This window comes from Dendropsophus ebraccatus, chromosome 3 (assembly GCF_027789765.1).
Source record: "Dendropsophus ebraccatus isolate aDenEbr1 chromosome 3, aDenEbr1.pat, whole genome shotgun sequence".
Lineage (NCBI taxonomy): Eukaryota > Metazoa > Chordata > Amphibia > Anura > Hylidae > Dendropsophus > Dendropsophus ebraccatus.
Genome location: NC_091456.1, coordinates 190,475,311 through 190,498,097, shown reverse-complemented (window position 1 = coordinate 190,498,097; position 22,787 = coordinate 190,475,311). Strand labels below are relative to the sequence as shown.

At 46.6% G+C, this 22,787-nt stretch overlaps 2 protein-coding genes across 2 annotated transcripts in view; both read right to left on the bottom strand.

Annotated features, from left to right (window-relative positions):
- Positions 1-11,757, bottom strand: part of LOC138786834 (uncharacterized) — a 28,187-nt gene extending 16,430 nt beyond the window's left edge. Inside the window, exon 1 of the mRNA XM_069963902.1 lies at positions 11,662-11,757. The gene's annotated coding sequence lies outside the window, so the exon portion shown is untranslated. The remainder of the gene's footprint in view (positions 1-11,661) is intronic.
- Positions 5,404-22,787, bottom strand: part of LOC138786851 (zinc finger protein 665-like) — a 34,065-nt gene continuing 16,681 nt past the window's right edge. The window contains 2 exon segments of the mRNA XM_069963922.1: positions 5,404-6,648; positions 6,651-7,739. Of these exon segments, the coding sequence (XP_069820023.1) occupies positions 6,515-6,648; positions 6,651-7,739 (1,223 nt within the window). The 3' untranslated portion in view covers positions 5,404-6,514.

Genomic DNA, 22,787 nt, shown 5'->3' with positions numbered 1-22,787 from the left:
TGGGACCCGGTGGCAGCGGGTCTTTTATTCTCCTTTAGAAAAAGTGACTGGTGTACCCCGCTCTTTGTACTTCGTATTGTTGGGGCAGTGCCTCCACGTTTAACTTAGCAGCTTGTATCAGAGTGGGGACTCCCGTGGCAAAGTGTCATGTTGGCTCAATGTGACTGTGGCGGAGGGGGGGGGGGGGAACGGTAATGCTTCCCGTGACACAGTGAGAGTGTGTCAGGGGTGTGACTACCCTGTACCCCGCCTGGGCTCTCAGAAGGCCCCCAGCGATTCCACACATTGGAGGACAACGCACCGCATGAATGGCGGTTAGAGGGGAGCTAACATACTCCTATAAGTAATGGCTGTTTAATTGCATTTATTATTCTACAGACACCATCTGCTCTAGGCAGGAATAAGCTGGATTGGACTCTCCGGATTGAATCTCCGCTGCTACTAATATCTGCCGTGCCTTACTAACGGCACCAACTGCACGGAGGATTATTGGAAAGTCCTCTCTTTGCTAAGCTGCCTGCACCTGATGCTGTCCACCAGTTGGGGATGGTAACTATAGTAAAGACTGTATCTCCACTTACACTGCGATACCCTCTTGCTGATTGACGTTTGTTAACACCACTAACCCTGTCCTCTGGAATCCCTCCTGGTATAACATCACTAACCCTCTCCTGTTGGATGCCCTGTGGTCTGGAGGGGATCATTGCTTAGCCTGCAACTGGGTGTCAAAAGGAGGAGCTGACTGTGTCTCAAATTATACGAACTATTGTCTCTTCTTGTTGAACTGCCCTTAAGTGGTGACTGCTGGCAACTTCATACCTTCCAACTGGTGTATTCATTGCTGGGAGGTTTGTCGCTTCCTAACAGTCTATTAGAAGACCTGCTGCCCGGCAGCCCAGTAGCTTGGGCATCTATATGTGTATCAAGTGTTCGTTTATGTACTTTTAGGGCCGGGCCTGCCTGGTGGTTTTGCTTGTGGTGTTAAGAGATAGAGGGGTGTCGCTAGCCAAGATGGCCTCTAAAAGAGCTAATAAAAATAGCAGCCCCAAGCAGGACAATAGGAAAAGTCTTGGTAAAATTGACAAAATGGGGGGGTCTCGCTTTTCCCCTTTTTTTTTTTTTTTTTCTCTTTCTCTTCCTCTTCCCTTTCCTGTTTTTCTCCTTTTTACTTAGTAGAAGGATATGCTTCGTATTCTGACCTGGAACATAAGGGGGGTGGGGGAGAAATGTAAGAGGCTGGCTATCATGAATATTATAAAGAACTATCAGCCCTGTATAGTCTCCCTTCTAGAGACACATTTAGTGAGTGAAACAGTGACCAAACTTCATAGGCCTTGGTGGGGGTCTCAATTTCATGCGACCTTTTCCAACTACTCTAGGGGGGTGTCAGTATTGGTCCATAATAAGATCAAATGGAGGCTGTTTGATCAATTCTTGGATAAGGAGGGTAGATTGGTGTGTCTACACTGTTTGGTTGAGGGTTTAGAGTGTGTCTTGGCTTTTATATACATCCCCCCCCCCCCTTCAGGTCTGAGGTCCTTGAATTAGTATTTTCATTCAGTAGCAAATTTAGTGGTTGTCAGCTTTTGATATCAGGGGACCTGAATGCGGTCGTTTGTGAACATGCTGACCGAGTGCGGATCACTCCTCCTGCTCGCGGGGTTGGTCGGTCCCCCCTCCCTATTCTTTTTCGGGAGTTGGGCCTGATTGATCTATGGAGGGAGAGAAATCCGGGGGTCAAGGGGTTTTCCTGCTGGAATAAATCTAGTAGTACGCAATCTAGAATAGACATGGCCTTGGTTAACGCTGAAATGATTAGATGGGTCCACAATGTAAAATATCTGCCTCGCTGTCTATCGGATCATGGCCCATTGTTGGTGGTCCTTGATAAGCAGGGATGCAGACCTAGGCGCACATTTAAGTTCAATGCACAGTGGTTGGATTTAATAGATGTTTCACTTGTATCAGATAAAGAATTAGAAGAAATTTGGAGGGTTAATGTGGGTAGCGCACCGTTAAATATAGTTTGGGACGCTTTTAAGTCCGTAATTAGAGGGAAGTATTTTGGCACTATACAGGGAAAGAAAGCACAGTTTAGAAAGAAAGAGTTGGAGTTAAAAGAAAATTTAAAGTCACTAGATGAGAAATTCAGAGGGGATCCGTCACCGGTTGCACAGCAAGAGTTAGCCAAAGGTCAGGCAGAGTTAGATAGATATCTGATGGAGAAAGCCAGGGCGCAACTGGGTTTTATAGCAAGGAAAAATTATTTCGAGTCAGGTACCCCTAACAAGGGACTTATGAGTATTATCAGAAATCAGAAGGGGGGAAGGGAAGTCCATGCTCTCCGGCTGCCCGGAGACTCGGTTGTCAACTCTCCGGGGGAGATCTTGGAGGCCTTTAGAGAATTCTTTGAGGAGACATATAGTTCCAGCGGTAGGAAACAAGATAGGTTCTTGGAGGGACTGCTGGATGGTGCTACCCTGCCCGTAATTACGAATGAGCAAAAGGAGACGCTTGGGGTCCCTATTACATTGGAGGAGTTGGAGGGTGCCTTGGCGAGGACCCCAGGGGGTTCCACGCCAGGACAGGACGGCATCCCGTTTGAGATATATAAAAGGCATCAAAAGGTTTTGCTTCCAGCACTCCTGCAAGTCCTGCAGAGCTCGGTCTCTGGGGGAACGCTCCCCACTTCTATGGGAGAAGCAGAAATTATCCTAATATTAAAAGAAGGTAAAGACCCCCTTGAGAAAGAGTCCTACAGGCCAAAATCCTTAATAAATGCGGATGTTAAGCTTTTTGCTGGAGTGCGTAAGATTGAGTAAGATAGTGGGAGGCCTGATTGGGGAGGACCAGACTGGGTTCATCCCGGGGCGTCAGATAAAATCTAACCTCACGAGGTTATATGAGAATATGCAGCTGTCTGGGGGGGGCCCCCACTCCATCCTGTCGTTGGACGCGGTCAAGGCCTTCGACAGGGTGGAGTGGGAGTATCTCTGGGCAGTAATGGAGCGGTTTGGCCTGGGGAAGGAGTATGTGGAAATGGTGAAACTCTTGTACGGTGACGCAAGGGCTGCCGTCACGGTGAACGGTCTCCACTCAGCCGTTTTTCGGCTGGGTCGTGGGACCAGGCAAGGCTGTCCCCTTTCCCCCTTGCTCTTCGCCCTTGGAATAGAACCAGTAGCCTGTCTTATCAGATGGGATCAGGACATAGTGGGGCGAGGGGTGAGGCGGATAGGGTGTCTTTGTACGCGGACGACATGCTCTTGTTTCTCTGGGACCCTGTTATAGCTATTCCCAAAGTTATTGATCTGATACAAAAGGTGGGACAGTACTCGGGCCTAGCAATAAACTGGAAAACAGTCAGTGTTGATGCAGGTGGGTGTCGAAGGGGACCTGTCCTTCCCACAGCTCCAAGTCCTGGGGAGAGGTGAATCTTTTAGATACCTTGGGGTACGGGTGGCCAGGAGTATTACGGCCTTTTGTGATCTTAACCTTACTCCCTTGATAAAGGAGATGGGGGAAAAGGTGAGGGTTTGGTACAGTCTTCCCCTCTCTAGAGCTGATAGGCTGGTCCTGTTGAAGACAGTATGCCTCCCTAAGTTCCTATATATATTTGGGGCCGCCCCGGTCTGGGTAGGCCAAAAGGTCTTTAAGAGGATCAAAAATATATGGAACTTTCTGATGTGGGGACGCAAACGTGTTCGCATTAAGCTAGAGTTCCTGACAGTTCCTAAGGATAAAGGAGGGCTGGGCCTCCCTTCAATGGAAATATATTTTTTGGCCTCTCAGGCTTTTTGGCTCCTGGATTGGAGGAAAAATCCTTTCTTCGCTCGGGGAGGGGGCAATAGATGGTCAGTTAGATATTTTCCAGATCCTGGATTCAGGCATCTTGGAGGGTAGGGTGAGGTGGAGGAAAAGGAGGTGGATGAGAGGGTCAACTGGGGGCTGTCTACCATAATATTAGGAGAGTAGCGCCATCGGCAAATCACCAGCTGATCCAGTTCTATATTGTACATAGGCTGTACTATACCCCCCTCTTTATGTTTAAAATAAAAAAAAGGCCTGACGATCTGTGTCCGAGTTGTAAAGAAAAAGCGGGGATAAAGGGGTATTTTGTATTCGTTGGATTGTGTGATGAAATGATTGTTTCCTTTTTATGTAGATCTGTGGAATTCCCTGTGTGGAGAACTTGTTGTAATCATGATTTTTTTAATATAAAATAATTATAAAGCAAAAAAATAAATAAAATATGGTGTGGGGTGGCATTTCTTTGGGGGGACGCACAGTCCTCCATGTGTTGCCAGAGGTAGCCTGACTGCCATTAGGTACTGAGATGAGATCCTCAGAGCCCTTGTGAGACCATATGCTGGTGCAGTTGGCCCTAGGTTCCTCCTAATGCAGGACAATGCTAGACCTCAGGCATTGAAGCTATGGACTGGCCGCCCGTTGCCCAGACCTGAATCCCATTGAGCACATCTGGGACATCATGTCTCCTCCATCCACCAACGTCACGTTGCAGCACAGACTGTCCAGGAGTTGGCTGGATGCTTTAGTCCACGTCCGGAGACAATCCGTAACCTCATCAGGAGCATGTCTAGGCCTTGTAGGGACGTCATACAGGCACGTGGAGGCCACACACAATACTCAGCCTTTTTTTGACCCCTTAACGACCAAGGGCGTAAATGTACGCTATGGTTAAAGGTGTTCAGAACAACCACTATCCAGGGTGCTATCTGCAGCCCAGGACCGCGGCAATTAACCATTTAAATGCAGCTGTCAAAGTTGACAGCTGCATTTAAATGGTTGCTTTCCTCCATCCCTGGTCATCTAGTGGGAAGACAACCCCCCACGATCGCGGAGGAGCAGCCCCTGCATGTGAGCCGGCTCGGGGTCTGCGCCATAATGGTGCTGATCCTGGCTCGATAATCTATTGCTTTCGGGTGCTGCAACCAATCTCATGGATCTATGCAGTATATCTACACTGCATACATCTCAATGAGAGATCAATGTGGCTATACTATAAGTCCCCCAGGAGGAATAACCCTAACCTCACGGGGACTTCTAGTATGTGTGTAAAAAAAATAATATTTTTCTATTAATAGAAAATCCCCTCCCCTAATAAAAGTATAAATCACCCCCCTTTTCCCATTTTATTAATAAATATCGGTATCGTGTTATCGCAGAAGTATTAATGTATTTCATTCCTGATCAAGCATAGTAAACAGCAGAGGCGCAAAAAAGTTCCAAAATGTAAAATTGTGCATTTTTGGTCGCAACAAATCCAGAAAAAAAAGAGCAGATACGCAAACGAGGTGCAGATAGAAAGTACAGATCATGATGCAAATAATAACACCTCACATAGCCCCATAGACGAAAGGATAAAAGTGATAATTGGTCATAGAGCAATTTTAAAGAACATTTATTTTTTTTAAAAACAACCAAATAAAATAAAAGTTACACAATTTACATATCGTTCTAATCGTATTATTTAGAGGAACATGTACAACCCAGGGCGAACAGTTTAAACACGAAACCTCCCCAAATTTTAAAAAAATTGCTTTTTTTCCCCCAATTTCATTACACAGTTAATTTTTTTTCTGGTTTCACAGCATACTTTATACAACAATTAAGCCTGTCATTACAAAGTACAAATAGTGTTGCAAAAAATAAGGGCTCATGTGGAAATTGGCCCGGTCCTTAAGGGGTTAAAGACATTACAGCAAAGTTGGATCAGCCTGGAGGGCGTTTTTCCACTGTAATCCAGGCCGCCATTGGGTAATACAGGGGATTTCCAGTGATGATGATTGTGGGATTTTGTTGTCAGCACATTCAGCTTTGTACAGAACAAAGTATCACTGAGAAGATTTCATTCCCTCAGATCTAGGAGGGGTTATCTGAGGGTTCCCTGTATCTTTTGAGCAGTTTATGTTGATAGAATTATTTTTCTTTTTTATCCAGGCTTTAGGATTGTTCCCTTATGTTTGTAGTCACTGTTTCCATATGATGAATGGAATAAAGGTCCAGCAGGTAGTATGACACCATCTCCTGCACACAACACTTCTCACTTCTCTCCTCTTTCCCCTCCAGCTGCTCCTCTCTATTACTTCTATCCTCTATGTGTCTTATAGTGTCCAAAATGTGTTATTTGTGGCCCATAAAGCCCGTATATGTCTATGGAGGACACTGGGGGAGGGGCATGGGCACGGCCATCTTATGGACAGAATCACCACAGAGCAGGACGGCACAGCCTGGAGGAGGGGAGGCTGATTGATTATAGCTCTATGGGGTACACAGGGAGCTGCTGTCAGTAAGAACAGTTACTAATATTCACGGAACTATTTTACCATAAAATGCGGATTTTCCTTCATAATCATAGAGCTCTTTTTATTCATTTACCTCATTGTGAACAAGAAAATGGCTTCTCCCTTTTATTTTTTCAATTGAAACATTTCCCACATTCCGAACGTGAAAATGGCTTCTTGCCTGTGAGAGTTCTGTGATGGTCAACAAGAATTCATTGATAAGCCAAACACTTCCCACTGTCAGAACATAAAAATAGCTTCTGTCGTGTGACTCTTTCGTTGCATAACAAGGTCTGCTTTCCGATGAAAACATTTCTCACATTCCGAACATAAAACTGGCTTCTCCCGTGTGAATTCTCTGATGCTTAACAAGATCTGATTTCTGAGTAAAACACCTCCCACATTCTGAACATGAAAATGGTTTCTCCCCTGTGTGAATTCTCTGATGCTTAACAAGATCTGATTTCCGATTAAAACATTTAGCACAATCCGAACATGAAAATGGCTTCTCCCCTGTGTGAGTTCTTTGATGGTAAATAAGAACTGATTTCCCAGTAAAACATTTGCCACATTCTAAACATGAAAATGGTTTTTCCCCTCTGTGAGTTTTCTGGTGCTTAACAAGACTTGATTTCTCATTAAAACATTTTCCACATTCCGAACATGAAAATGGCTTCTCACCTGTGTGAGTTCTCTGATGCTTAACAAGATCTGATTTCTGATTAAAACATTTCCCACAATCCGAACATGAAAATGGCTTCTCCCCTGTGTGAGTTCTTTGATGGTAAAGAAGAACTGATTTACCGGTAAAACATTTGCCACATTCTGAACATGAAAATGGCTTCTCCCCTGTGTGAGTTTTCAGATGCGTAACAAGATGTGATTTCCGAGTGAAATATTTCCCGCATTCCGAACATGAATATGACTTCTCCCCTGTGTGAGTTCTCTGATGGAGAACAAGATCTGATTTCTGAGTAAAACATCTTCCACAGTTTGAACATGAAAATGGCTTTACCTTCATGTGACTGTATGTATGGTTAAGAAGAATTGACTTCTGAGTAAAACACTTCCCACATTCCGAACACGAAAATGGCTTTACCCCTGTGTGAATTCTCTGATGCTGAACAAGATCTGATTTCCGAGTAAAATATTTGCCACATTCTGAACATGAAAATGGTTTCTCTCCAGTGTGAATTCTCAGATGCTTAACAAGATATGATTTCTGATTAAAACATTTCCCACATTCCGAACATGAAAATGGCTTCTCCCCTCTGTGAGTTCTCTGATGCTTAACAAGATAGGATTTGTCAGAAAAACATTTTCCACATTCTGAACATGAAAATGGCTTCTCCCCTGTGTGAGTTCTCTGATGCTTAACAAGATCAGATTTTTGGTTAAAACATTTTCCACATTCCGAACATGAAAATGGTTTCTGCCCTATAAGATATTTTCCACGTTGTAAATCTGAAAACTGAGACTTTCCTGTATTTTCTCTTAGATGTTCATGGTCTTCTCTGTAAATGTCAGCTTGCTGTGATGGAGCAGAAGATGGGACTTGTATAACAGGATGAGATGAGAGATCTTTGCTGTGAGGGGCTGAGGGTGTATCTGGGATAGTGGACGGCTCCTCATATGTATCTTGTGTGATATGATCCTCTGAGGAGATCTGATGTCCCCCTGAGCTCCTGGTAGAATCATCTGCAAAGGAGAAAACACCATTTCTCTGATTTCCCAGTAATAGAAGCTTAAACATATTGCTGACATGGAAAGTTACTCTTTTTTATGTAACATAATAAGAATGATCAGATCTGTTCCCATCCACAGGAAGTGTCAGGGAGAAGAATCTAGAAGCTGGAGGCCGGGGAGATGACATCCTTGGTAGTAAAAATTAAAAAAAATCTCTTCTAAAATTAAAAAAAAAAAATCTAAAAATAATATTTATCTGTATAGCGCCAACTCAATCTGCAGCTTTTTTTAAATTTTATTTTACACACAGAATACAGTGATTACATTTACAAATTATAGAATTAAATAATTAAAATATATAAGTACAGATACAAAGGGAGTGAGAGATCTGCTGGCAAGAGCTTACAGACTATTAGGACTGGGGGGGGGGGGGGGGGGGGACAAGACACATCAAGTGCTTTATTTGCCGATGGTCCAGCCATTATACATAGAGTCAGAAAGTGTCTGTAAGCAGTGGCGTAGCCACCATAGAGGCAGGGTAGGCAGTTGCTATGGGGCCCAAGGGAGGAGGTAAGAGCGTGTGTCCTTCTGCTTAACCCCTTATGTACTGCAGTGTGTAAGGGACCCAATGTTTACTTACATGCTGCAACACAAAAAAAAGGGTTAACAAAGAGAAGACAGAGATCTCTCCCTTCACTGCACTGATAACCTCTGACCTCTGTTTTCCAGCTGGCAATCAAGTAGGAAATGAAAATGTGCAGAGCTCCATGCAGAGGGCAGGGGTTATCAGTGCACCAGCAGTAAAGTATATATATATATATATATATATATATATATATATATATATACACACATACATCCTAGCTACGCCCCTGTCTATAAGTGTTGGGTGAGCCAGTCAGGTAAAGCATACAGGTAAAACATACATGGAACAAGAGGAGATATAGGGTAGAAGGCGAGGGGATAGCAGAGGGAAGATGAGATTAGGGAATGTTATAACCCTGTAGAGATGAGTCTTCAGGACATGTCTGACACTGTGGGTGTTGGAAATGAGTCTGAGGTCTTTGGGTAATGAATTCCAGAGAACTGGTGCAGCACAAGAGAAGTCCTGGAGGCCGGAGTGAGAGGTTCTGATTATGGAAGATGTTAAGTGTAAGATCATTAGCAGAACGTAGAGCGCGGGTAGGATGGAGATGTATGGAGGAGATGTATGGAGGGGCAGAGTTGTGGAGAGCTTTATGGGTGAGAGTGACTGGTACAGGGGGGGGGGGACGTCAGTGTAACGGCTGGAGAGGAAGATGAGCCTGGCTGCTGCATGCAGGATAGACTGGAGAGCGGAGAGCTTAGAGAAAGGAAGAGCGATTAGTAGGGAGTTACAGTAGCCAAGATGGGAAGGGATCAGGGGGACAGTCAGAGTCTGAGCTGTGTCAGTGGTGAGAAATGGGCGGATTCTGGGGAGGTTTCTGAGATGTAGGTGACAGGAGCTGCAAGAGCTTGGATATAGGGAGTAAGAGATAGATCTGAGTCCAGCATAACCCCCAGACATGGAGCTTGATATACAGGAGTGATGCTAGTATCACAGACTGAGAGGGAGATGTCGGGATTGGGTTGGTTAGAGGGAGGAAATACAAGAAGTTCCATTTTAGAAATATTACTTTTGAGAAATGAGAGAGGTCATAGTAATAAAGAGAACGGAGAGACAGGGATAATGTAACGGGAAGAGGTGTATAGCTGGTTGTCATCAGCATACAGATGGTAAATAAAAAATAGGACTATTGACCTCCTACATACCAATAACCTGCTGGACCCCAACCAGCATGGCTTTACTGGGGGCAGATCACAACTTAATAAGAGAGAGAGAGAGAGGAGTGTTTGTGTGTGTTGGGGGCGGGGCTTAGACACACAAGGAAGTGTAGAAGAAATTAAGACACCAACTGGAGCTTCAAGGACCTGCAAGCAGCAGGAGGGATGGCAAGTGTGAAAACTATGGAGGAGATTTATCAAACATGGTGTAAAGTGAAACTGGCTCAGTTGCCCCTAGCAACCAATCAGATTCCACCTTTCCTTTTTCAAAGAGTCTGTGAGGAATGAAAGGTGGAATCTGATTGGTTGCTAGGGGCGACTGAGCCAGTTTCACTTTACACCATGTTTGATAAATCTCCCCCTATGTTTATGATGGTGCTTGTTTTTGGATCAGCGCTGGAGTTGTCCTTTAAGTCTGTTAACCATTAAACTGGAGTTGCCGTCAGTTTGTGTATAAGCTATAATATATTGGGAGAATATAGGACCAAACCGTCTACGCTGAATAGTGGTGGGAATAAAGGACCATGAGGTCTTGTCGGAGGCCTTTCCTGCAACCAAACTAAGTATAATGGTTAAAGGTCATGAGGGGTCATATACTCTGCATTGAAAAATTCTCGATTCTAGTAACAAGCTCTCCAGCATTTTAGATCTGGCTGAACATTACTGTCAGTCATTACTGAGCCATGTCTGTGAGCGCTGCGACATGTATCTGCATGAAGGGAACACGGAGCACAGCTCGGCCGCATGTAACTATATAATAACTATATACATTATAAAAAAAGTGAGTAGATTACATAACTGCTTGTGATCACATCCCCTGTCGATTTCTTTAAAAGATTTTCCTGTGCCGGCCTGCACTGCTGGAGTGAGGAGCAGATTACTGTTGTACAATTTATACTGTGTGACTGTAACTTGGTTGTTGTTTAACCATCATATATTCTGACTTTACTTGTCAATAAAATGAGTTAAGAAAGAAACACACCACAACAGGCACGCTATAAAGCTCTGTGCATAAGGAGCTAAAATTGCGGAATTCCGCGGCCAGCCTCCCTGTCATAATGACAGTCTATGAGAGGCTCGCACGCTATATCTTTCGGTGATGAAGAATAAACATGTTCATTCTTCAGCACTGAGAGATGCTGAGAGATGTGGTGCACAAGCCTCCCATAGACTATCATTATGACAGGGAGGCTGGCGGCATTCCACGGTGGACAATTCCGCCCCTTTCCTCCAAGTGGACGGAGCCTAAGATGAGGACAGTCACTATAGATGCAGCAGCATGAGACTGATAGTGATATATTGTCCGCTGGGACTGTGCTGTATATTAGAATTTAGGCTGAATGATTATATAGCTGGAAAACTGACAGGACACAGAGCTTATAATATTCCACACAGAATAGTTACAGCCGGTGACTGAGGAGAAGGTGTGACTGTTCTCTGCATTTAGTGGTCACTACTCACCTGGGAGGTTACCTGTAGTGATGTCCTCCTTATACTGCTCATCACTGCCCACATCTGTCTCTTCTTCTTTTATTATTATCTTGTCTATAGCAATATTAAGGCTCAGATCCTTCCATGTATTAATTTCCTCCTTATACTGCTCATCACCGCTCACATCTGTCTCTTCTTCTTTTATTATCTCGTCCATAGCAATATTATGGCTCAGATCCTTCCCTGTAGTGATGTTCTCCTTACACTGCTCATCACCGCTCACATCTGTCTCTTCTTCTTTTACGGTCATATCTGTAGCATTGATCTCAATTAGATCTTCCCCCTGATTCATAAGATGTGAGAGAAATATTGTAAAAGTCATCAGACAGTAGGAGAAGTCAGGTGGGATGTACAGATCATAGGGAACATCTCCATCTACCTGATCCTGATCCTGTGGGAGAAGAGGACGGGGACATCTCTCTGGTGCTGTTCTCTTACTGGATCTGACTGGAGGGAACACATACAGAGACTGAATTCATTCTTTCCATCCAGATAATACAGAGAGGAGGTGTGTATATAGTCCTGTCTATTACCTGCTGATGGGAGGGGCTGCTGATCCTCCAGCATCACATCCTTGTACTGATCCTTGTGTCCTTCTACATACTCCCACTCCTCCATGGAGAAATAGACCGCCACGTCCTGACACCTTATAGGAACCTGACACACACAATGATCACACAGTCATCCCCCCCACCCCTCCAGTGGTGTTACTGTATAATGTCCCAGCATTCCCAGCAGCCACAGTCTCACCTCTCCACTCAGCAGCTCCACCATCTTGTTGGTGACTTCTAGGATCTTCTCTTCCTCCATTTCCTCATGTATCAGGGGCCCCGGGATTGGGCTCAGGGTTCTTCCCCATCCTTCACACCCAGGGGCCCCACAGCGCCCACTAGAGGACTTCTTCACTACTGTGTAATCCTGTGTATGGAGAGACACATTACTATCACTCCATCCATTCCCAGAATCCCTCACCTCTCCAGTCCTATCCATCTGTTATTCCATAGATAAGAATGATGTCATGATGACATCACTCCCAGAATCCCTCACCTCTCCAGTCCTATATATCTGTTATTCCATAGATAAGAATGATGTCATGATGACATCATTCCCAGAATCCCTCACCTCTCCAGTCCTATCCATCTGTTATTCCATAGATAAGAATGATGTCATGATGACATCACTCCCAGAATCCCTCACCTCCCCAGTCCTATCCATCTGTTATTCCATAGATAAGAATGATGTCATGATGACATCACTCCCAGAATCCCTCACCTCCCCAGTCCTATCCATCTGTTATTCCATAAAGAATGATGTCATGATGACATCACTCCCAGAATCCCTCACCTCTCCAGTCCTATCCATCTGTTATTCCATAGATAAGAATGATGTCATGATGACATCACTCCCAGAATCCCTCACCTCCCCAGTCCTATCCATCTGTTATTCCATAGATAAGAATGATGTCATGATGACATCACTCCCAGAATCCCTCACCTCTCCAGTCCTATCCATCTGTTATTCCATAGATAAGAATGATGTCATGATGACATCACTCCCAGAATCCCTCACCTCCCCAGTAAGCAGGAAGAGTATGTGTAGGGTGAGGGTTATTATCCTCTCGGCCATCTTGTCTCTGTCTCTCTCCATGGTTGATGGGTCGGTCTCTTATATAGAAGATATCAGCAGAGGATCCTGGAGAGATGAATAGAAAGTAGAGGAGACAATGTATAATAAAGAATGGGAAGAAAAAGTTAAAGAGGTGAGCAGTGACCCAGCATTAGTACATACTGTGGGCAGGGAGTGGGCGGGACAGTCCAGCAGCAGCTGATAAGGTAGATGCTAGAATGTAGTTGCCAGAGGTAGGTCTTGAGGACCTTTGATGACATCATGCCCACGTGACCAGCCTCATGTGTGGGAGGAGCCGTGTGCTTCCAGGACCTGCCACGATGTCACAGTCATGTGATCAGTCACATGGAGGGGGAGTCACATGATCAGGGGCTGCTGCTCAGTGTATGCAGGACTCTGCTGTGCTGGATGAGCTGAAGTGATGTGTGTGCAGCAGAGCTGTGTGTGTGTGATGTGTGTGGAGCAGAGCTGTGTATGTGTGTGTTATATATGCCTGCAGCAGAGCCCTGTGTGTAATGTACATGTAGCTGAGCTGTATAGGTGTGTTATGTACATGTAGCTGAGCTGTATGTGTGTGTAATGTACATGTAGCTGAGCTGTATGTGTGTAATGTACATGTAGCTGAGCTGTATATGTGTAATGTACATGTAGCTGAGCTGTATATGTGTGTAATATACATGTAGCTGAGCTGTATATGTGTGTAATGTACATGTAGCTGAGCTGTATGTGTGTAATGTACATGTAGCTGAGCTGTATGTGTGTAATGTACATGTAGCTGAGCTGTATATGTGTAATGTACATGTAGCTGAGCTGTATATGTGTGTAATATACATGTAGCTGAGCTGTATATGTGTGTAATGTACATGTAGCTGAGCTGTATGTGTGTAATGTACATGTAGCTGAGCTGTATGTGTGTAATGTACATGTAGCTGAGCTGTATATGTGTGTTATGTACATGTAGCTGAGCTGTATGTGTGTGTAATGTACATGTAGCTGAGCTGTATATGTGTGTAATGTACATGTAGCTGAGCTGTATGTGTGTAATGTACATGTAGCTGAGCTCAGGGGTGATTCTAGCCTCTCTGCTGCCCGAGGCGAACTATAGAATGACGCCCCCCCCCCCCCCCCCCCCCCGTCAATCCGCCCACATTATAATCCACTACTGCCCCCCCCCACTGCTGTCCCCAATAAACATAATGTTTGGTCCCTTGCTGCACAGAGGATGTCACGAGAGGAGGGGGCTAATCCTATAGGAGAGGTCCCAGCAGCACAGAGGATGTCAGGAGAGGAGGGTGCTAATCCTATAGGAGAAGTCCCAGCAGCACAGAGGATGTCAGGAGAGGAGGGTGCTGATCTTTTAGGAGATGGTCCCCCTCTTCCCCCCTTATAGATGGTCCCCCTCTTCCCCCCCTTATAGATGGTCCCCTCTCCCTTATAGATGGTCCCCCTCTCCCCCCCTTATAGATGGTCCCCCTCTCCCCCCTCCCTTATAGATGGTCCCCCTCTCCCCCCTCCCTTATAGATGGTCCCCCTCTTTCCCCTCCCTTATAGATGGTCCCCCTCTTCCCCCCTTATAGATGGTCCCCCTCTTCCCCCCCCCCTTATAGTTGGTCCCCCTCTTCCCTCTCTCCCCCCCCTTATAGATGGTCCCCCTCTCCCCCCCTTATAGATGGTCCCCCTCTTCCCCCCCCCCCTTATAGATGGTCCCCCCTCTTCCCTCTCTCCCCCCCCTTATAGATGGTCCCCCTCTTCCCCCCTTATAGATGGTCCCCCTCTTCCCCCCCTTATAGATGGTCCCCTCTCCCTTATAGATGGTCCCCCTCTCCCCCCCTTATAGATGGTCCCCCTCTCTCCCCCCCTTATAGATGGTCCCCCTCTCCCCCCCTTATAGATGGTCCCCCTCTTCCCCCCCCCTTATAGATGGTCCCCCTCTTCCCTCTCTCCCCCCCCTTATAGATGGTCCCCCTCTTCCCCCCTTATAGATGGTCCCCCTCTTCCCCCCCTTATAGATGGTCCCCTCTCCCTTATAGATGGTCCCCCTCTCCCCCCCTTATAGATGGTCCCCCTCTCCCCCCCTTATAGATGGTCCCCCTCTCCCCCCTCCCTTATAGATGGTCCCCCTCCCCCCCTTATACATGGTCCCCCCCTCCCTTATAGATGCCCCCTTATAGATGGTCCCCCTCTCCCCCTTATACATGGTCCCCCTCTTCCCCCCCCTTATAGACGGTCCCCCTCCCGCCCCTCCCTTATAGATGGCCCCCCCCTTATAGATGGTCCCCCTCTTTCCCCCCTCCCTTATAGATGGCCCCCCCCCCTATAGATGGTCCCCCTCTTCCCTCTCCCCCTCCCTTATAGATGGTCCCCCCCCCTTATAGATCGTCCCCCTCTTTCCCCCCTCCCTTATAGATCGTCCCCCTCTTTCCCCCCTCCCTTATAGATGGCCCCCCTTCCCCCCCCCTACCTTATAGATGGTCCCCCTCTCCCCCCTCTCCCCCTGCACAGCAGATAAAACAAAAACAAAAAACAGCACACAACTCACCTGCCCTCCGTTCCCCCGTCGAGCCTCTCTGGTCTGGTCCCGGCTGATGTGCGGCTGCCCGGGGTGTCCCGTCCTGTCCCCGGCAGCGCGCGCATCACAGAGCTCCCCGTGCGCCTGTGCCTGTGACTTCCGGCGCACGGGGAGCTCTCTGATGCGCGCGCTGCCGGGGACAGGACGGGACACCCCGGGCAGCCGCACATCAGCCGGGGGACTAAGGCTGCATTCCCACGTTCCGTGATCCTGACGGATCACGGACGTGGAATGCATGTACTGGAGCCCCCCCGCCCCCGGGAAGTATCTGTAATGAGATGCTGTGAGCGGGGGGGACTGTATTCATAAGCGCCGCGCTGTAGTATCAGCACCGCGCGGCTGATTTAGTACAGCGCGGCGCTTATGAATACAGTCTCCCCCGCTCACAGCATCTCATTACAGATACTGCCCGGGGGCGGGGGGGCTCCAGTACATGGTACAGTCAGGGCCGTTTTTAATACATTGGTGGGCCCAGTGCACAGCCCTCAAGAGTGGGCCCCCCCTTACCTTTCTGCACATTGTATAATGTACTGAATTTGCCCCCACACTGTATCAAGAGCCCCAATACATACAGTAGTTACCTTATAACACTATTTCCACCATTCAGTGATTACATATTACATAAAAACTGCACTAAACAAAACAGAAAGATATCACCATTGATACCATTACATAATACCGCCACACCATGACCCCTATCAGTACAAGCCTATAACAGAGTGAAGTTACATCCAGTGACTCACCGGAGGCGTCTTCTCCGATCAGAGTCTGTCACCTTTTCTTTTTCTCTCCATCCAGCCTGGGCCACCTTGAAGTCTTCTCCTGGCTGTGAATCTTCTCTCCAGAATCTGCCAGACAAATATTTTAGGCTCCAACACATCCAGTAGTTAGGTCCCTTGTACCCCTATACAGTAGTTACACCCCTCTGTACTCCTACATAGTTACACCCCTCTGTGCCTCCATAGTTTTAAGGTGTCCCTGTAGTATATAGACCCTCATGTGCTCCTCCAGTTATATACAGCCCTCCTGTGCGCTCCCCCATTAGTATATAGCCCCCCTGTGCACTCTCCCCAGTAGTATATAGCCCCCTGTGCTCACCCACAATAGTATATAGCCCCCCTGTGCTCTCCCCCAATAGTATATAGCCCCCCTATGCTCTCCCACAATAGTATATAGCCCCCCTGTGCTCTCCCACAATAGTATATAGCCCCCCTGTGCTCCCCCATAGTATATAGCCCCCTGTGCTCTCCCCCAATAGTATATAGCCCCCCTGTGCTCTCCCACAATAGTATATAGCCCCCCTGTGCTCTCCCACAATAGTATATAGCCCCCTGTGCTCCCCCTCAATAGTATATAGCCCCCCTGTGCTCTCCATAATATATAGCCCCCTGTGCTCTCCCCCATAGTATATAGACCCCTGTGCTCCCCAATAGTATATAGCTCCCCTGTGCTCCCCAATAGTATATAGCCCCTGTGCTCCCCAATAGTATATAGCTAACCTGTGCTCCCCAATAGTATATAACCCCCTGTGCTCCCCCATAGTATATAGCCCCCTGTGCTCCCCCATAGTATATAGCCCCCTGTGCTCCCCAGTAGTATATAGCCCCCTGTGCTCCCCATAGTATATAGCTCCCCTGTGCTCCCCCATAGTATATAGCTCCCCTGTGCTCCCCCATAGTATATAGCCCCCTGTGCTCCCCCAAAGTATATAGCTCCCCTGTGCTCCCCCATAGTATATAGCTCCCCTGTGCTCCCCAATAGTATATAGCCCCCTGTGCTTCCCAATAGTATATAGCTCCCCTGTGCTCCCCAATAGTATATAGCTCCCCTGTGCTCCCCCATAGTGTATAGCCCCCTGTGCTCCCCCATAGTATATAGCTCCCCTGTGCTCCCCCATAGTATATAGCCCCCTGTGCTCCCCCATAGTATATAGCCCCTTGTGCTCCCCAATAGTATATAGCCCCCGTTCTCCCCCATAGTGTATAGCCCCCTGTGCTCCCCCATAGTATATAGCTCCCCTGTGCTCCCCCATAGTATATAGCCCCCTGTGCTCCCCCATAGTATATAGCCCCCTGTGCTCCCCCATAGTATATAGCCCCCTGTGCTCCCCCAAAGTATATAGCTCCCCTGTGCTCCCCCAAAGTATATAGCTCCCCTGTGCTCCCCCATAGTATATAACTCCCCTGTGCTCCCCAATAGTATATAGCCCCCTGTGCTTCCCAATAGTATATAGCTCCCCTGTGCTCCCCAATAGTATATAGCTCCCCTGTGCTCCCCCATAGTGTATAGCCCCCTGTGCTCCCCCATAGTATATAGCTCCCCTGTGCTCCCCGATAGTATATAGCTCCCCTGTGCTCCCCGATAGTATATAGCTCCCCTGTGCTCCCCCATAGTATATAGCCCCCTGTGCTCCCCCATAGTATATAGCCCCCTGTGCTCCCCAATAGTATATAGCCCCCGTTCTCCCCCATAGTATATAGCCCCCTGTGCTCCCCAATAGTATATAGCCCCCGTTCTCCCCCATAGTATATAGCCCCCCTGTGCTCCCCAATAGTATATAGCCCCCGTTCTCCCCCATAGTATATAGCCCCCCTGTGCTCCCCAATAGTATATAGCCCCGTTCTCCCCCATAGTATATAGCCCCCTGTTCTCCCCCATAGTATATAGCCCCCTGTGCTCCCCAATAGTATATAGCTCCCCCTCCCATATAACATTGAAAAAAACAAACACTTTTACTCACCTGGGTCCACGCGTTCCTCTTCTCTTCCCTCCTGTGGCCGCACTTCCTGTGGTCACAAGAGGCTGCACTCCCCTTACCCTCGCGCCGACGCTCCAGTGACGTCGGGCGCTAGAGGGAGAGCGCGGCCTCTTGTGACCGCAGGAAGTGCGGCCACAAGAGTGAGTGACTGACAGGGAGGGAGCCAATGGCTCTCTCTCTGTCAGTGTCGCTGCTGCTGCAGCGCTGAAGCGCCGCAGCAGCAGCGGACGGGGGCAGCGGCGGACGGGGGGGCCCTGCAGGGGGCGCCATGGAGGGGTAAGTAGATTACCCATCCATGGCGCTCCCCCCTGACAGGCTGGTGGCCGGAGCCCTGTGCGACCGCACTGGTCGCACATAGCAACGGCCGGCCTGCTCGGGGGGGCCCCTTTAACCAGTGGGCCCGGTGCACGTGCACCATGTGCCCTCTGGTTAAAGCGGCCCTGGGTACAGTCAGTGGCGGATTATAATGTGGGCGGCCGCCCGAACCGCTCATATTATAATCTGCCACTGAATGCCGCCCCCATGAAGATAGCTGGTGGCGCCGCCTGAGGCAGACGATTCAGGTCGCCTCATCATTGCGGCGCCCCTGGCTGAGCTGTATATGTGTAATGTATATGTAGCTGAGCTGTATGTGTGTAATGTACATGTAGCTGAGCTGTATATATGTAATGTACATGTAGCTGAGCTGTATATGTGTAATGTACATGTAGCTGAGCTGTATGTGTGTAATGTACATGTAGTTGAGCTGTATGTGTGTAATGTACATGTAGCTGAGCTGTATGTGTGTAATGTACATGTAGCTGAGCTGTATATGTGTTATGTAAAAGTAGCTGAGCTGTATATGTGTAGGCTGGGTTCACACTACGTATATTTCAGTCAGTATTGTGGTCCTCATATTGCAACCAAAACCAGGAGTGGATTAAAAACACAGAAAGGATCTGTTCACACAATGGTTAAAATGAGTGGATGGCCGCCATTTAATGGCAAATATTTGCTGTTATTTTAAAACAACGGCTGTTATATTGAAATAATGGCCGTTATTTACTGTTATATGGCAGCCATCCACTTAATTTACTATTGTGTGGACAGATCCGTTCTGTGTTTTTAATCCACTCCTGGTTTTGGTTGCAATATGAGGATACAATACTGACTGAAATATATGTAGTGTGAACCCAGCTGTAATGTGTGTGTAGCTGAGCTGTATATGTGTAATGTACATGTAGCTGAGCTGTATATGTGTAATGTACATGTAGCTGAGCTGTATGTGTGTAATGTACATGTAGCTGAGCTGTATGTGTGTAATGTACATGTAGCTGAGCTGTATGTGTGTAATGTACATGTAGCTGAGCTGTGTATGTGTAATGTACATGTAGCTGAGCTGTATATATATATGTAGCAGCCTGTAGTGAGAGGATACCAGGGAGGATGGAGGTTATGATGAAGAAATGGAGATATATCCTGTCAGAGGCCGAGTGGTAATATCTCTCTCCCGCCTCCTGAGGTAAATACGCCACAGAGGTTATAGAGGGGACTGCACCTAGGTGTGTGGTGATGATGGTACTTGTAGTTCCTCCTGGGGCTTCTCAATTACTGCTGCCTGAGGTGATATTAATATTATTATTATTATTTATCTATAAAGCGCTCTTACTCCATACAAGTGATAGGGGTAACAAACAGGAACATTACAAGATCAAAAACACATTACATGAAGGCAAATGGTAGATATGGGAAGAGGACCCTGCCCGCGAGGGCTTACAATCTATAGCAGGGGTCATTAACTGGCCAGGGGCGGACACAGACTGCAAAGGGCCATGTGCAAAAAATGTGTTTGGGCCCCCATAACCCATTCATTTCTCCGCCTTTCTGCCTTGAAGGTGCACACATATATACGCCCGGGTATCCGGTACACGGAATTGCAAGCCCCCACCCCCAAAAACTTAACCTAAGAATAAAACACAGAGACCTTTTACTTTGCAAATATTTATGGCCGCGGTACTTTGTAAGGGTTACAATAAATTAACAGCAGTAAATCAACCAAGCCTTAAACTTTCATTAAATTGTCTAAGATACAATCCTATCCTCCCAGGGTAAACTAGGAGATTAAACCCCCACTAGCCTGAGACGTAGTCACAGGCCCCCCCCAGAAGCACCGCAGCCCCCATCTCCACCATGGATTGTAAATCCATGTTGAAGATGTCCAAACCTATTTCGGAAAGGTGTACTAGATCCCAGATATATAAACCAGGCAAAAAACCTTCCAATTCTTGGTGCCTAAATGAAGCACCTCCGATAGAAGGAAGGAATTTGGCCAGATTGTGATTGATCCGTTTGCGGATACGCTCATAGAACATAGTGTGTTTTGCCGCCCAGGATAGTCTGGGTACAATTTCCGAAAATATTAGAAAAACCTGTGGAAAAAGAGTTTGAATTAATAACAGGTCATTTTTTATTTCAGTGATTCTCACCTTACTGACATCATTGCCGCCTACATGAATAATCAGTATATCAGGCGGAGGCAAGGATGTACACAAACTGAGCAACTTTGGGTATAAGTCTCTCCATCTAAGACCTTTAAAACCAAACCATAGTACTGAATATTTATTACTGTCCATGCCTATCATAGCTGAATACGAACGGTTCGCAGCTCGCTGTTCTGCCCAGAAAACAAACGAGTGTCCTATTATCCATACTGAAATATTTTTAAAACCTGTAATAAGAAAAGAATTATGATACTACCAGGCCAGGACGAACATATAACTTAAACCTGTTAGAGCTCCATCTACCAATACGTTTAATGATTTGCTCATCCAGACCAATAGCCGCCGCTTCTGTAGCGGCACCTATTCTAAATGAATGACTAGTCAACTTCAAGTTTTCAAGACCTAATTTAAGGAAACATTTTTTTTAAAACAGCGTTAAACTGGAACATGGATAAAAATGACCAATCCTCATGCAATAGCAAGACGCCGTCCACCGGCGGACGGATCAACAAATAGTCTTTCACAGCCTGAACCGGGCATACTGAGGAACCAGAATATTCATTGATCCGAATCAATGAACCTCTTCCTAAAACATCAGTTTTAGAAAAACGGATCAATATCTGCAAGTGATTAACATCTACCTTAACATCAAATAGTAACAAACCTGACACAGTTGTTTTCGTTTTAGGCACTAACTCACTAATGCGTAATGCTGCAAAAAAGCAAAAAGCCACTCTGAACAAACCTACTTCAAACTGCGACACACACACCACTCTAAGTACATCACAGATCTGAACCAGCAGATCTACAGTAATAGGTCTGCGCAGCTCCCTGACAGGGGCTTGTTTTTTATAACCTTTTAAAGCTTGTGCTACAGGAAAGTAACTCATTAAACTCCTACCACCAAATATTTTGAGAAAAAAGGAAACACCAGCTAAATGTTTAGACAAAGCAGAAAACGACAAGGCCAGCCACACGTCCACATCCATATACTCAGTGTCTCTCAATTCACAGAAGCGCTTCCATTCCAACCATGCAGCCGAGTATGAGGCCCATGTTCTGCTGGTAACAGAATTACTAAACAACTTAGGTATTAGTCCCAGACCAGGTCCCATAGATGACTCGGGCACGACACCCCCTCCTGTTCTGCGTCCGGAGCTAACTTCCTGAATACGGCAAACTGTCGACGAGAGAGAGAATCTGCAATTACATTCTTCACCCCTTCTAAATGAACTGCTTTTAACCAGATATTAAATGATAAACAACATAATACTAAATGCTGCAACAACTTAACGACCTCAGGCGACTTGGAAGACAAACAGTTAACTGCAAATATCACACCTTTATTGTCTGACTTTAACAGAATATGCTTATTTCTGAAAAACTGACCCCAAACTACTATAGCTACTAAAACTGGAAATAACTCTAATAAAACGATAATCCTAACTAAAGCTGCTGACACCCAAGATTCCGGCCAAGCCTCTGCAGACCACCTGCCCGCCCAGTATGCCCCATAACCCAGTGAACCAGCAGCATCTGTATACAGCAACAGAGACTCAGCATCCACAAAGTCCTCCTGCCACTTAATGTCACTTTTTGCTAAAAGCGCACTCCTCCCAAACTTCCGCAATAAACATACCGCATCCTCAAAGGACGCGTATTCTACTGATGCGCTACTCTTATCTGTCAATGCATTGAGCGACTCATCTTGGGGGTATGAGAGATGATGAATTAAACAAAAAGAATTGGGTTCCCGCTTGGGTACAAGGCCAAAGGGGGAAATTCTAAAATCAGGGAAAGGAGGGTCCGGGAAAGGCCCAGCCACCCTCCCCTCCCTGACCTCTTTCAATATCTTATCACAAACAACTGACTCAAAACGCTTAACCGACTTTAAATTATCAACCAACTTACAACCAGAACCTGAAAAAGGAGGGACATAAAAACCGTCACGAAAACCATAGTAAATGAGCTCAGCCTTCTGTTTGTCGGGATACCCCTCTAGCCACGGGGACATTTTTTGCAAGTTCACTGGCTTCGACACTTTTTGACACTGCCTCTCTAGTAGAGGGCTG